This window comes from Acanthochromis polyacanthus, chromosome 12 (genome assembly GCF_021347895.1).
Source record: "Acanthochromis polyacanthus isolate Apoly-LR-REF ecotype Palm Island chromosome 12, KAUST_Apoly_ChrSc, whole genome shotgun sequence".
NCBI lineage: Eukaryota > Metazoa > Chordata > Actinopteri > Pomacentridae > Acanthochromis > Acanthochromis polyacanthus.
In genome coordinates this window covers 22,698,263-22,713,684 of record NC_067124.1, presented here as the reverse complement: position 1 = coordinate 22,713,684, position 15,422 = coordinate 22,698,263, and the positions used below count along the sequence as shown (strand labels likewise).

The 15,422-nt window shown below is 37.4% G+C and overlaps 2 protein-coding genes across 3 annotated transcripts; one reads left to right on the top strand and one right to left on the bottom strand.

The window, feature by feature from the left end:
* Positions 1 to 833: 833 nt before the first annotated feature.
* Positions 834 to 7,617, bottom strand: zmp:0000000881 (uncharacterized). The gene is made up of 5 exons (XM_051957082.1): positions 7,495 to 7,617; positions 5,179 to 5,334; positions 3,388 to 3,526; positions 2,777 to 2,884; positions 834 to 2,162 (listed from the first exon to the last, which is right to left on the bottom strand). Exons 1-5 carry the CDS (start codon positions 7,536 to 7,538, stop codon positions 1,203 to 1,205), a joined length of 1,407 nt encoding a protein of 468 aa, XP_051813042.1. The 5' UTR covers positions 7,539 to 7,617; the 3' UTR covers positions 834 to 1,202.
* Positions 7,618 to 9,999: 2,382 nt separating this feature from the next.
* Positions 10,000 to 14,495, top strand: LOC110968657 (uncharacterized). Of its 2 annotated transcripts, XM_051957022.1 has the most exons (11): positions 10,000 to 10,108; positions 10,625 to 10,655; positions 10,929 to 11,422; positions 11,663 to 11,734; positions 11,901 to 11,930; positions 12,083 to 12,337; positions 12,736 to 12,789; positions 13,504 to 13,551; positions 13,664 to 13,698; positions 13,889 to 13,905; positions 14,106 to 14,495. In XM_051957022.1, the coding sequence occupies exons 1-11, from the start codon at positions 10,066 to 10,068 to the stop codon at positions 14,170 to 14,172; spliced, it is 1,146 nt and encodes a 381-aa protein (XP_051812982.1). In that variant the 5' UTR covers positions 10,000 to 10,065; the 3' UTR covers positions 14,173 to 14,495. The 2 variants fall into 2 exon arrangements, with proteins under 2 accessions (XP_051812982.1, XP_022074287.2); XM_022218595.2 differs by lacking the exon at positions 13,889 to 13,905.
* Positions 14,496 to 15,422: the final 927 nt, after the last annotated feature.

Here is a 15,422-nt window from a genome sequence, read left to right as displayed (position 1 = left end):
TTGTCATTTCCTGTAAAGGAAAGCTGTTGTTAGTAAAAGAACTACTGTGAAATATTCAAAGTGTGCTGTCACAAACACAAAGTAGCTGAGAATCTGGAATTTATGGTGAAAAAATAAATCCTCTCCAGGACCAACAACCTAAATAATCCATCCATTCTCTATACACTGCTTTATCCTCACTAGGGTCGCAGGGGGTGCTGGAGCCTCTCCCAGCTGACTCGGGCGAAGGCAGGGCACACCCTGGACAGGTCACAACCTAAATAATAAAGACTAAATGATCATAATTAAGACTTGGATTGTGAATGTACAGTCTAAATTTGGTTGCAATGGCAAAATGTGCTCAAAAGGATATTCAAAGTTTTGGCAAAATTAGCATCATTAACAAAGAAAAGCACAGCATAGTGTATGAAACTGTTTTCTGATTGTTATATATGACATTTTGAGACAACATAATTAAATTTGCCCTTTTGCCAAAAGTTCAAAGTGAAAGAAAAAGCATTTAGTGTGCATGATCTGATGGATTCCACTTAAACCAAGGAACTCTAAAAGGAAGTCTAATTTGTCCAAGTTACATGTTATAGTTATTGTTGACAGTCATAAAGAATTGAGCTAAATAAACTAGTAGAAGCAGTACATTGTCTATATTTTGATGCTGTATATATCAGCTTAAAAAGTAACCACAACGTCTGGTCATTTTTGATCACATGCTCTTTTTGGATGACTAGGTATAAACATTAACATAATAAGCAAATATTACAATCTAGCTCTGCAATTCCAACAGGTATTTAAGAATGTTTATTTATATACATAAATGTACACAGGAAATGTTGCCATGTTTAAAGTCTTATATATTCAGATGCTGAAAAACATTCACAGATGGCTGTTCATGCCTGCAATACTTTTGTTCTTTGCAAGCAGACAAACAGCACAGGTTCTTATCAAATGCCTAACATGACTATCATGTAACGTCCAAGTCTAAGTCTTTTCATATTTTCCTCAAGTTACAGTTTATCACAGGTATTAACTCAGTATTTACAAGTGCAAGACACAAATGCACACACCAGTTTACTCTTTAGCAGAGTGGAAATGTTTTTAAAAGCTCTCCTAAGAAGATACCCAAAGTTAGCTTACTCTGAACTAACCATTCAACCAGTTCATGCAATTGTTTTTTTTTAAGTAGATAAAGAATCTGCCGGTGTTTCTCATTTGCTGTTAAACTTGATGTCATCATACTTGACTATTTTTCCATCTCGAGTCACCACCTCTTTCTGCTCCCATGCTTCCACTCCCCCGTTTTTCTCTTCAAAGCGGCGGACCACCACTCTCCCTGTTGTTGGAAGGTTGCAGCCAAGATCCTTGGTAGCTTCTTGGAATAGACTCATCTTCAGGAAGTCCTTTGTAAGGTCTGTTCCAGCTGCTGGGACCACAGCCTGGTTTTTGTTCTTGTCTTCTGCCCTCAGAGGGGAAGGAGAGTGGTGTAGTGCAGGCTGAGGTCTGGGTGACCGCTCCCAATTCAAAGGTGACCTGTGTACAGGGGCAGGATCTTTTTTTAATGGTGTTGGATCCCTATTAAATGGTGATGGAGCTCTGTTCATTGGTGATGGATCCCTATTAAATGGTGATGGAGCTCTGTTCATTGGTGATGGATCCCTATTAAATGGTGATGGAGCTCTGTTCATTGGTGATGGATCCCTGATAAGTGGAGATGCACCTCGGTTCATTGGTGATGGAGACCGGTTTCTGGCATTAATGTGAGGTGAAGGCAGCTTAAGGTGGTCCGTTTGAATGGCTGTCTTGGTGACGATGCCTGTGCCTCCAGCCCTTCGTATATCACTTATAACCCCATATATGGAGGCCCTCAGAGAAGGGTCTGGCTCCACCATCCTACACACAGCGGAGCAGTAGGGCTGATCCTTCAGAGTCTCCTTGATCTTGGCGGGACAGACAGTCGGTGTGTACAGCCGAATCCGGGCACAGAGCTCAGCAATGATCTTGCCCATGGCCCAGACATCTGAACGCTGGTCCCGCTGGCTGCCCCTCTGCAGCACCTCAGGGGCCGAGTAGGCCTCGTTCCCCATATCCATAGCGGAGTTTAGACCACGCCTGAAGAACTTGGCCAGTCCCAGGTCAATGATTACTGCTCTGTTTGTGTCATGTTCCACCTTAGGGACAAACATTGTTTGGCATATATGAAATTTTTCAAAAAAAATAATACATTTCATACTGCTTTAACTAACAATATGTGCTTAATAAGTTTTATGTTACTGTGTTTGTCAACATTTGCTAAAGATCACTGAACACAAAATACAACTGATGCTGGTGTGGATTTCCTTCATTTTACTGTGACCTGTTCATTAACTAAAAATCTGACAAATTGAAATTCTGACCACCAAAATTCTAGGAACAACCCTGGAGGGAAATACAATATAAGTGAGTTGCAAATTTAACAGCAATCCATCTAATAGTTAGTGAGATGTTTTAGTGAATATCAATCTCATAGTGGTACTCAAACCACAGGGATCACCAAAGTCATTAAGATACATAATTTGAGAATCATGAATATCTGTATCAAACTGAATGCATCTTATCATGGAGGGAATGTCTCTACAGCACGGCTCTAATGACGCAACAGAGAAATTACTTCTACCACTGAGACAATAATATGTAATAATAATAATTTCAAAATGAAAACCAAACAATACCTGATAACTTCCAGAAAATAATTTGTTTTGCAAAAAATACGGCAATTACACTGATAGTCTGAGTCTCTACTCACCATGATGTTTTCAGGCTTAAGGTCTTGATGCACTATGTCCTTGGAGTGGAGGTGAAGCAGCCCTTCACACATGCCAACGATGATTTTGCCTTTATTAGTTGGAGTCAACTGCAGTGATGAAAATTTTACAATAGATTTTGATGAAATGGAGGGAAACCAGTTTCTGTATTTTATTGAGTTGCACATCCTTCTTAGTCAGACCTGAATTTAAATGATTAACATTACAAATTTAGGGACTGGCTTTTGCAGACTATAGTCATAGAAAAGAGCAGCTTGTTTAGCTTTCTGTCATTAACATTAAAACACATAATCATATTTGGATTTGTCAAGATTTCAGTTAATAAATTTATGCATTAAGTTACACCATGACAGTAGCATGACATCTAGAAAGAAAGTTTCCAAGAATGTGTTGCAAATATCAATGACCTGCCTTATTTCGTGCAAACTATGAAAAAAAAACATAATTATGGTCAAATTGGGCTTATAATCAGAGTTCCTGTCTTTTACATAGTTTAATAACAACCAATTGCATTTTTTCTATTTTTATGTATTGTAGGTTTTAACATCCTTAATTTTACGCATGCTTTTGTCTGTTTCTAAAGTAACTTTACCTGTATTTTGGATTTTGATGCCTTGAAGATGGTTGTCTCTAAGTCCTCTCCGAAGATAAACTCTAGTGGAATGATCCATTTCCCGTTTGTCAGGGTTATGTTTCCCAGAAGCTTCACTATGTTGGGATGTTCTGACTTGCTGCAGATCAACGGTAGGAAGGAAAGTCATAAAAGAAGGAAAAATCAACAAATCAAATCAAAACAAAATCACTCTTTTCTTTGGCCAATAGGTTTTTCTAAAGACAGTCTGTCTTAATGCACTTAGGGTTTGTACATTTCCCTGAGAAAATTCAACAAAAAATTATGATTTGTGCCTGATGTGGTCACTGATAATACCATGCTGGTCTTTTAGTCAAAAAGAGGTATAGAAATTGGACCATCCGCAAATGCCAGTGTTAGTCCTTTGTACATCAGAGGTACCAGTTATAATGAAGTGAAAGTCTCCTCTATTTACTGTTACAAGCAGTTCCTCAAAATTTTAAAAAATGATTTATAAGACAACTAAAATGTAGTTGTAAACAGACATAAAGACATTTTAATGTCTCTCTATGGACACAAATGTAATCCCTCAGCAATTCTCTCTGTGTATCGAAGTTGGACATTTGTTTTCTTTTTTTCCCCATGAACATTATCTGTTACTGTCTTAAATAACTTGGGTGTAAGTTGATACCGTTCACTCCTCTAAAGTACATTTATCTATGAAACTACCACCTGCAACATAAAAGCAAGATGCATTATTGCCGTAATTCCAGCCCACCTGTTTGAACCAATAACTGACTCTGTAGAGCAATGATGATACCGAAGGTCCCATAGAACGGTTTCACATGAACGGTGCATTAAACTTTTTACTTATGAAATCTCAGAGATTTTCACTGGCACACTGCAGTTTCAGGGTGGAAATGCTCAGGCGTGGTGTCGGTTGCTTATGTAACTCGTGGTTTGTCTTCCGGCATTTAACCTCTTAAGCCCTGGCCATATTTTCAGAAAAAATTTCTTTGGCCCACCTGTGGGCCGACCGGGCCTAAGAGGTTAAAAAAAAGCCATACTAACATGGTACCAGTGTAAAAAAGTTGATTTTCACCAGACAGCATGTCGAAATGTTCTACAGGACTTTTTAGCAAGTGAAAATTTCCTGTGAAGATACGTTTTCTATTATTACAGCTGTATGATTATCTTTTTTAAATTTTCCAGACTACAGATGAATGCGAGTCCAGATAATGGGCTTTGGTTCTTCATAAATACATGAATAAACACTTATATCTTCCACAGTACGTTCTAAACTATTTCAGCATTCAATTATCATAGATAGATAAAGTGTTGCCCATAAATTTAAATGACTCTAAAACTAATTTCACTGCAATATCAACAAATCATTTCCCCTAATTCCCCCTGTCTTTGTTCTTGTTAACACTACCATAAATGCCACTTCCTTATAATTTTTTCCATAACCGTTTTCTTTCCTCATACCAACAGAAGTGCTGACAGGCATTTTATTGATACCTCACTGAGCAAATTGACTTCTTTAACTGTTGAACCAGTTTTCAATTCTTTGTCTTTATTCTGATTTTGCAGTTTGTTATGACCTAATTGCACCCTATGTAAAGTCATGCTTCTCAAATGTTCTGTTTTGCCGTTTCGATGAACAATCACCAACTAGCAGGTGGTTACCTAGTGGTACTTTTCTCTACATGCATTGGGAAAATATGTGTTTTACCTTGCACTTTTTTTAGAAATCAGCTTCCCCTTTTTCTGTACTTCCTGTAAAGAGTCGGCAAAAATACTTGTACTTACTTGTACACTTCACATTCTCTCTCAAGGTCCTTCCTGCTGATGAGGTGGTGGGGGACTTTCTTTATAGCAGCCCAGGTATCGTTGTATTTCTCCTTGTACACCTTCCCAAAAGCGCCCTGTGCAAGCGTGCCGGTGGAGTACGCCATCTGGGAGAAGCTGTGGAGGGTGACAGCGCGGTAACTTTTAAAATCAACTTGAAGCTAAACAATATAATTACAAGGACAAACATAAAGTGTTTCTTGCAGAGAGTCAGCCTGATGAGGACTATAATACTTCTCTGTGAACATGTTTCTTTGAGCAGAGCAGTTTTGCTGTATATGTTAATATTAATATAGCCTTAACATGGCCCATGCAGTCATATTATTTCATGTGCGTCACATGCGACTACATATGTGACCACGTGACATTTAAGTAAAGAAAAACAAGCCCTCCCCCCAAAAAAAATAACAGACCAAAAGATTAAAAAAAGGAGAAAAAAAAGAGCATGAGTGACTTCAAACAAAGGCTATAGCTTTGACCCTTTGACCCCTGACATTGTATCTGGTTAGCTTGTTTTTTCACCAAATTATTAATGATTTTATTTTCCCTTTCATTTGTCAGCCATCTGTGTACATAAAACTAATAGGGTGACATTTTTTTGTGTTTAAATCCGTATTCTTCTCTTTACAAGCTGTAAAAGCTGATAGTACCATACAAAGACTTTATATATAGTCAATGCTTGCAGTGTATCGAGTCAATCATTAGAGGATCCAACATCTTATTTTTTGCTTGATGTCACATGTCACTGAGGTAAGGTCCAAATGCTAAGGTTTCAAACAAAGCTGGTGAGGCAGCAGCTTCCTGTCATCACAAATGCTAGCACCTCATGATTATTATTGTTGCTTTTCTGTGGTTTGTCGTGCTCAGAGTAACACACGGTTCTGTGTGTATTTGAGGGTTTTCTTGGAAGCATTCTCTCTGTTTGACAGTCTTTCTTTCCTGGCACAGGCAGCTTTCATTTTTGGTACTTTCCTCTCTGCTATGACACGACGACACTGGAGCAACTCACAAAGAGCCACTAGGTTGTAGACAAGGGTACAAAATCCAATCAAATCTATGCCACAACTTCGTAAGAAACAAAGTTCTGAATATCAAATATGTGTAGATACTATAATATATGAACAAACTGTCCGTCAGGTGGTCATAATTGGCTTTATTTATTTAATACAGCATTGCAGTGCTGCATAAACATTAAAGCATCATTTTGGAGATTTACATGTAATGGAGAATTTTTACTCTCAGTTATTTCACTTAAATGTTTAATTTTTAAATCTAAATAAATAGATCTTAGTGTGTCTTCCACCAATAGTCGCCTGAATAAAGACACAAAAAAATCACAACAAACCAAACCATGTTAACCCAACCCAAACCACAGAGGTACTGCATTGAATCATCATGTTTTACAGGTTTCAGCAAAGCTTTAGTTTCTTATAATTCTCTGCCAGATCAAATATGTTCAATTGACTGGAAACAAACATTCTTCAGAAGGGTGTGTTACCACTGTTGAGTAAGAGAGGAGACTCTGCATGCCACTTCCAAAGAAAAAAGTGGGTCACAGCTTGATAACCTGACTGAAATGCCATTTTGTTTCACTTAAACAGAATCATTACTTGAATATCTGAACAAAACAGGGACACAATTTGTATTTTGATTCCAAAGCTCTAAAGGGATATCCTGTAGGAAATTAACGTACAACAAAAAAACAATCCGGAATAGATAGCAGCTGTATAAATCAACCATAACTGAACCTGTTGTGTAAATAACAGCTCCAGTACCCTGTTCTGCAGTCATGCTTATCATCTTCAGATTTTTGACATACACGTGACACACACTCAGCATTCTGCGTGCCATTTCACACAGACTTTGAGACTTTGGGAGATCAAAAAGTTGACAAACTGGAAAGTCCACAATAGAAGAGTTTCTCTTTGGACTGACTGCAGTAAGGAGTTGGTAGCTAATAATGTAAGACCACATAAAAACACTGAATTATTGTCTCATAATGAGTGTATTAAAAGCTACTACAGACAGCCACATTATAGAAAATAACTTTCACAAAGAAAGGACAGGCTGAAGGTCTTACAAAACAGCAGTGACTACATGAAAAGCTAATGAGGAACTACATTCTGTTGAATAAAGGCATTTTTGCTGTACTTACAACCTCTTAAAGAGCTATTATCTATATGACAACATTTGATTTTGATGTCACTCTATGGTTATTTCTTTAAAAGTGACTAAAGCTATGCTGTCCTATGCCAATCCATGGAAAAGTTCCCTTACCTTTTAGCCTCTTGAGGAAAAGCAGCTGTGTCAGGTCTGAACATGAGGTGACTCGCTGTCTCTCTTTATACCTGTTCCACGCCTTCCTGTATCCGATCCATGGCCCTGAGCGAAGCAGGCGTATCTCAGCTGTTTGAATAGAGATCAGAATGAGAAACACACTGTAAACAAACGTTCTGTCAAGCCAATGGGACTCAGCTACAGCCAGAATAGGGAAGAGGGTTATTCTAATATAGGGGCCTGAGTATAGTAGTAAATGTAAGTGCATGTGAAAGTCATAAATGGATAATTACGAAACAATCTCGTCATTTTGCATCAGTGATGAGGGTGGCCCACCATGTTTGATACATGAGTGTCTCAACAGCTATTGGATAGACAGCCCCAACATTCTGCTCAGACAGTCATGACCCCCCAAAGGTGGAATTCTGTTGACTTTTGGTGATCCACTTCTCATCCCTTCAGGGCTGCCTACATGCTGGCATTTGAGGTTTTGAGGTAAATATCTCAACAACTATTACCACATTTTAGCTGTATTGCTTCATACATTCATGATCCCCTTGGGATAAATTGTACAAATTTTGGTGATTTTTTGGATCATCAGGTAAAAATTCATGCATTTTTGGTATTGTATGGCATCACAGAGAAAAAGTGATTAAATTCAATAAGTGAATTGAGAAGGACAATAACATACACCAAAAGCTGCTTCTAGTGACCAGGGTCTATTTTAATTTATTTTACCTTCTTTATAATTATTTTACCCTAAAAAAACCTCACTGTTCAAAGGGAGAAGTATGTACAGTGAGTGGGACTTGCAGAGCTGCACTTTTGCACTGCACTTCAGCCACCGGTTAAAAAATCCGTGGCATTCAATTTGCTTTCTGTTGACCGTACTCTGAAACATCAACATAGAGTTACAGATGACACTTTAAAGTGTAATCTTCATCAAGGAAAACTTGTGAGCAGGTATACTCAAGCAGAACAATTTGCTAACGTTAATATAGCCTTAACATAAATATGCAATGAGCAGCACAGACAAAAATGCAACTGACTGCATGACATATTAACAGATACTCAAAGAAAATTATCAAAAAACATGATTAGCAAAGTGACTTAAAAGACAGGCTCTGGCTTTGACCCAAGATTGTGCCTGTTTTTTGGTGCATTAATAATCCACCCAAACGATTTGTCCCAACTGCTCCCTTCATCACTTATCTATGTATATTAAACAAAGGGGTGGCATTTTTTCTGCTTCTCGCCGTATTCATAAATAGTGAAAGCATAGAGTTTTAAACAATTGCTTACACTGTATATGGTCTGTCATTAACAGGCATTAAAAGCATGATGATGCAGTTGTTACTTTTATCTTATGCCTAAGCCTGTAAATCCCCACCCACCCACGCACCCCCGCATAAACATAGATAAGCTTTATTCTAACACTGTAACCGTTTTATCATGTTCTCCTGTTAAACCTCAGCATGGAGTTGTTCTAGTGGAATTATGTTTCTTGTTTACTGAGGGTTTAACCCCTTAGTCGGGGGCTGTAGGGACTAAGAGTAGGTGCCTCACAAACAGGGCTCAGGGACTAAGGGGTTAATGATTATCCTGCACAGGGCTGTGGATGTCACTGAGGACAGAGGTTATGTTTACAATATGGTTTTTCAGATTTGGGGGATTTTAGTAGCCAGGGAACAATTTACATTCCTCAACTGTGAAAAAACCCTTTATGAACATTATGTGGGATATTTTTAGAGTTAGTCTATTCATATTTACCAATTCATATGTGATTCTGTTTTTTGTTTTTATTTTTGCTGCCCTGCTGTTTATGCACATCTGTGACTACATAAGAAACCGTTGACAGTTGACTGCTGCCTCAACAGTGAAATGCAGAAAACTAGGGCAGTGTCAGTGAGAGGGTGAAACAGAAAGTTAGGAGTTTCATGTTATTCACTACATCCCTCCGCCAGGCAACTAGGAACACATTTAAAGTTAAAACTAAAGGTAAAGCATGCACAAACAAATGTGTAAATAATGCTGTGTATTTACTGTATTCTGCTTGGAACAATGCAAGACATATTTAAATAGCACTGGAACTGGACTTTCAACTTTCTTTCAATGTGTTACATTTTTAAAAAGTACTAATCAGAAACTACACACACACAAAAAACAAAAATGTGTAACTGCAAATCCATTGACCTCTGAGGAATCAGTGTGTTACATATTATGCAAAGTCCCAATCAGAACCTACAAACAAAAAAATTAAAATAAAAAAATCTATAACTGTAAATCCACAGACAGAGGTACTGAAAAAGTAATGAAATTCCTTTATTTAGGGAAATATAAATCTATGAACTTTTTATTTGACAAAAAGGTTTAAGAAACCAAAAGAAGACATTGTTCCTTGAGAAACAACAATTAGACCTCCTCCACTAGATGGGAGTCTTGATACTAGATCTACAGGAAACAATGTCATTAACAGATGAAGTTCAAAGCTCCTCCTCATTTCCTTATTACTCAGTCGACGACTGGTCATTGCAGACTTCTATTTAAGTTCTGCTGCTTGCTGGAACAACAATGGCAAACCCAACGGATGATATTGTCCATCCTCAGTCACAAAGTAAGTTTGTTATTTTAATTCTATCGTTTAATAGTTGTAAGTAGACCGTAGGAACTTTTGTTGCAAAACTTTCTTCCTGTTCAAGGCTTTTCATTCATTCTTATTCTGTTGCACACCGACTTCCTCTGATCTGTTTTCCCATCTGTGCTCTATGCTACAAAAACCTTACTCGGTTTTTGTAGCAAATCACAGGTTTTAATACCTTAAATGGCAAAAGACTTTGTTAATATCTTTACAGCGGAAACGGTAACAAACTAACAAGTCGGTTTAAGCAACACGTGTTGCCGATGTCGCAGTTGCATTTGTAGAATGCCGTGTAGCATTGTGTTATGCAACATTACCTAACTTCCGAATATTTCTGTAATCGCTGTAATTCATTATTAATAAGGTCATTACATGAACACAGTAAGTTTGAATAGTTTTTTTGCTGTAATTGAATTTTAACTAAAGATTAAATTGCTTTTGTAAATGAAATCAGCATTAGCAAAATGACTGTAATATGTTTTTCATCTGAAGGTGGTGAGCAAGCACACAGCCAAGAGACGGGGTATGTCTCTTTTTTTTACTTCTATTATCACTTAAACAATAGACATAAGTTTGGTTTAAACATCACACAGCATTGTTCAACCAGTGATAGCTGGAGTCATTCTGATGTTAGCTGCTTGTTGCATATATTTTTTAATTAATCCAGAAAAATAAGATAAACTGCCGTAATTGATTTCCCATTTATTCCCACGACATACTTTAGCTTTTCAAAGTTTATTTTTTTTTAAATTATATGCATTTTATAAAGAAAGCATTCTTTATTTTCACACTACAGTGATGATGGCCTCTCCAACATAATGGAGCATAACTTTTCTGAGAGTTACAGTGGTAATGCTCTGTCTGTGGAGGAGAAAGGTTGGTGTGTGAGGCCCATTCCGAAGGAGAAGCCAGACACCTCTGAATTCCCACAGATGGCTGAAAAAATGCCACTCCCTTCTGTGTTCGGGCCTGAGTCGCAGTCTGTACCTGCTGAGATGGGGGTTGTACAACTGGGTGGTTTAGCTGTGGTAAAAGAAAACAACCTTAAACCACAGTCTCCACTAAAAGGCCAGTTAGACAACCGAAAGGAAGAAGAAGAAGCAGTTCAGGCTTTACCCGGAAGAAGAGCCATTACAGGGGCAGATCATAATGGGGTAGGAGGAGAGAGCTGCATCATGGATCCCAAGATGGACACCGGAAAAAACCCAGCAAAGCGTGCACCAAAGGTTCCTAAAGGAGGGAGAAAAAGAAACCGCTGTAAGAAGAGAGCTCCTGGAAACAAGTGGAAATGTAATTAATTTTTGTTTTTTTTATTATTTCGCAACCATCACAAACGGCTACATCTATCAATCAAAACAGTTTCATGAATTCTGTTATGAATATCATGTCATTTACACATTCATGGCATAATATACACAGCAATGCAATATTATCTAACGTACATAATATACACAACATATTGCATTACTATTATGCATATTTATATATATATATGTGTGACTCTTGTAATTTTCTCACCTGTATTTCTAGTGTCTCATCTGGTATTTCTACTGTCTCAACTGGTATTTCTACTTGCACTTCCTGTCTGTGAGGGTTCCCTTGGTACGTGGTTTAAAGTTACTTAGTAACTGTCTTTATTTATGTTCTATTGTCTTGAATAGGAGCTAAGATTAAATTTTACTGTGTACTTTGCTGAACATTTGTGACTAATAACATGCAATATTATTTTTAATCATTTGATATTTTCCTTATATTTTCTATCACACAGTACCTACTAAATCTCCAGCAGACAGAAACAGTAAGACGTTGACTGAACCAAGCTCCAGCAATTTTTAACCGCAAATGAAGTTTTTATACACACATCCTGAAATTCAAATTTTACACACATGTACAGTTGAGGGCTCTTCAGCATCTCTGAATCCTAAATATTTTTGTCTGTCTTGGCTGCAGCTACGTGTTTCACGTGCAACGACTATGACAAATGCCAAAACCTGGACACAATATTTGGCCCTGATGACACACGGCTGTACGAGAAAAGCTCCAATGTCTCAACTGAAGAGTGCTCCAAAATTCCACCTACTCCTAAGGATGCTTCCACTTGCATTGTGTGCAAGGCCCAATCCACTGTCCTCATTGGCTGCCCAGGGAACTTCCCTACAATCGACGCAGAAATGAACGGCGATCAACTAAACATCACGAAGGAGTGTATGTATGACTGTTAGAATATTCAGTTCAACAGGTTATTTTAGAGGCTGTCTGTTCTTGCTGCTGACTTATATGTGTTTGAATCGAGTTAGGCTGTACAGAAGAAACACGTCTGTGAATAGCGCAATACAGCTCAATAGCAAAACTACAGTCCACAAGCTGATAATAAAGCACCTCTCTACAACAGTTTCAACAAAGTCATACCATGTAAATGTACAGTATTACATCATATTTAGTTTAGTTTATCTAACTGCAACATCTAGTCACCCTTAAATAGTTTGTGTGGTCATGAAGGCCTTATAAAATGTCGCTACGTTAATTGCAATAATGTATCAATACATTACACTACCAAACGAACTGTCTCTCCAAAGTTGTTTAATTTCCTTCTTCTTCTTCAGGCACCCAGCTGCAGCCTGCTGGACCGGAAAACATTGGAGCGGCTTCTAATAACAGTATGTATGCTTAATTAGGAATACCACACTTGTATGGTTGGGCCACCCTTTGCTCTCAAATTTACAGCAGGTCTTGGTGTCATGGGTTACACAAGATGTCCCCCTGAGATTCTGCTCCATTTTGACATGATTAAATTGTTGACACATGAATGGTCCATGAATTCATGCTGTTGAATTACGAGCTAAACATCTGCAGTGTCAGTAGAGACTGACATTCATCAGGCCATGATTTTCTCATGTCTCAGTCTTCACCGGTCTACTTATGTATCTGTGCCCTCTGCAGATTCATATTTCTGTATTTAAGACACAGCAGTGTTCTAATAAGCTGCTCAGTGAGTACATTTGCGTATTTGGTCAGAGAATGGCGAGCTTAGTTTCTCATGAATGCTGTGTATCCAAAGGAATCTCTTTTCTTTCAGCCCATTTATCGTGTACTCAGAGTAGTCCACAAATAAACATTGAAAATCATTGGCAGCATTACTTTTTCATTCATAATATTATACTCATATATTCAAACAGTAACTATTTATGAATAAAATAGTCAAAATTGATTTGGAAGAAATTTTTTTTGTGTTTTGCCTAATCTGTAACTTAGCAGTGGTTACAGGAGGGTTTTACTCTTCGGTTAGTCTACATGTTATTTTTTTTTCTTTTATTTTACCAGGAAATCCTTTGAGATTAAAAATCTCTTACAACTATTTTAATTTTTTTCAGGTCTTCAAAACGGTCCTAGCCGTAAGCGTTTTGGACTGATTCCTGCTGGTATGTATGACTGAAGGTCAACTAAATACTCATGTCAGTGACTGATAACTTTGATTTTCTTTACTCAACATGACAGCAGTCTGTATTCATTTTGTATTTCTCTCTTTGACAGTGGTTGGAGCAATGATCGTCTTCTTGATCTTTTGTGTAAGTGTGACTCAAATTGAACACTGAACACTGAAGAAAGGAAGTTTCTTATGCTAGCTTTATGCATCAGTTACTGTGTTTCAGGTCTTTCCAAATATAATGCAATCAAAGCTATCAAAATTATTGCATTATCTGAATGTAGTAAATTATAGTTTAATGTTTTAAATCTATTTTCATTCCTTGTTTTTAGTGCTGGAAGTGCAACAGGTACTTTTATGACCCCATTTGTTGTTATTAACCTTTCATTTCGATAGTCAAAAAATTAAGTATATTATAATACCATCCATTTTTACACTTTGATATCCGTAAAATGTGAGTTTAAAATATTACAGAATGCCTAGTAGTGAGAGAGTTCAACTGTGTTTAACTAAATTTATTTCCAAACATTTCTCTATTTTTTGAAACAGGGCTAAAAACGGTCAACAACAGACGACGGTGCCTGATCGTGATCATCTTGACGGCATGCCCACCTAATCCAGCATGTTACATTTTGCTTTGCTACAGCCTAGTCTACAAGTCAAGATTATATTCTTGCTTGAGTCATGCTGAATATTTACTGCTGTTTAGTTTCTTAATAAAGTACTTGGTCAGTAACTAAAAATGTTTCCAAAAATTTTTGTGACTCGTCACAACTGAGAAGCTGGACCTATTTGGACTTTGTTCTTGATAATGATAATAAATGACCAAACTAACAGCTAGTTATTTCTCTGTCAGCCAGTTAATTAAGTATTTTACTCATCAGCTTCCTGCTTGACAGCTTCCTGCTTAAATGTGCATCTGTTACAATGATTAAAAAATGCTTTAAACGGCATATATTTCTGTCATTATTCATAAAACGGATACTGAATCAGAGTATGTTTTTAATAAACCATGAGTAGTGGATTTCATTTTAGGTAAAGCAATACTACCGATTTAAAATCCTACTTTTAAAATTGGAAGGATGTAGGCCAAATCAATTCATTATTAACTATAAAATATATATACTCATTATGAGGAAAGGGTTAGGATGTCAGTAACTGTCTGTTGGGTAGCTTAACACCCAAATGTATTTGCTGATTATATTTTTACATTACTAACCTGAATGTCATAATTAAATCTATTGATTTTCTTTTCAGTTGTATTCATGTAGCACCAAATCAAATCATAACTCTTCTCCGGGCCGTTCAAGTTCTTACACAGTTATGAAGAAGAAATCAACAGCTTTCCACTCAGCAAGAACTTGACAAAAGTACAGAAGAAAAACTCCCATTTACCCCTGACTAATCACCTGAAACAGAAAAAGACTTTGGAGGCTGTCTGCCTCAACGGCTTGAACTGAGAGAAGAGGGGAGAGACTAAGACCCTTTATATACAGTCTATGCTAAGACCAAATGTTTTTCTGGGTAGGGCTGTTGTTACGTTTAAGCTGAAGCTAAGAGCCCCAAGTGGACATTTAAGCCATAGATATACGATTTAAGCATGCTGATGGCTAAATGTGCTGCCGTGTTTCTGCATGTTCCTGTGATTACGTCATGCTTTGCTACTGGTACATTTCAGAGTACTTTATTTGTATGCAGCACAGTAGTAGCTATACTGGACATTGTCTCCTTGTGTTCTTACCGCACATGTTCTTCTACTGTCTGTAAACAAACAATGCAGAGCCAAGGATACCTGCAGGGAGGTACAGGGAGAGAGAAGATAAAAAAAGAAACAAAACATCAACTACAGCATAGAGAAGAATCAAA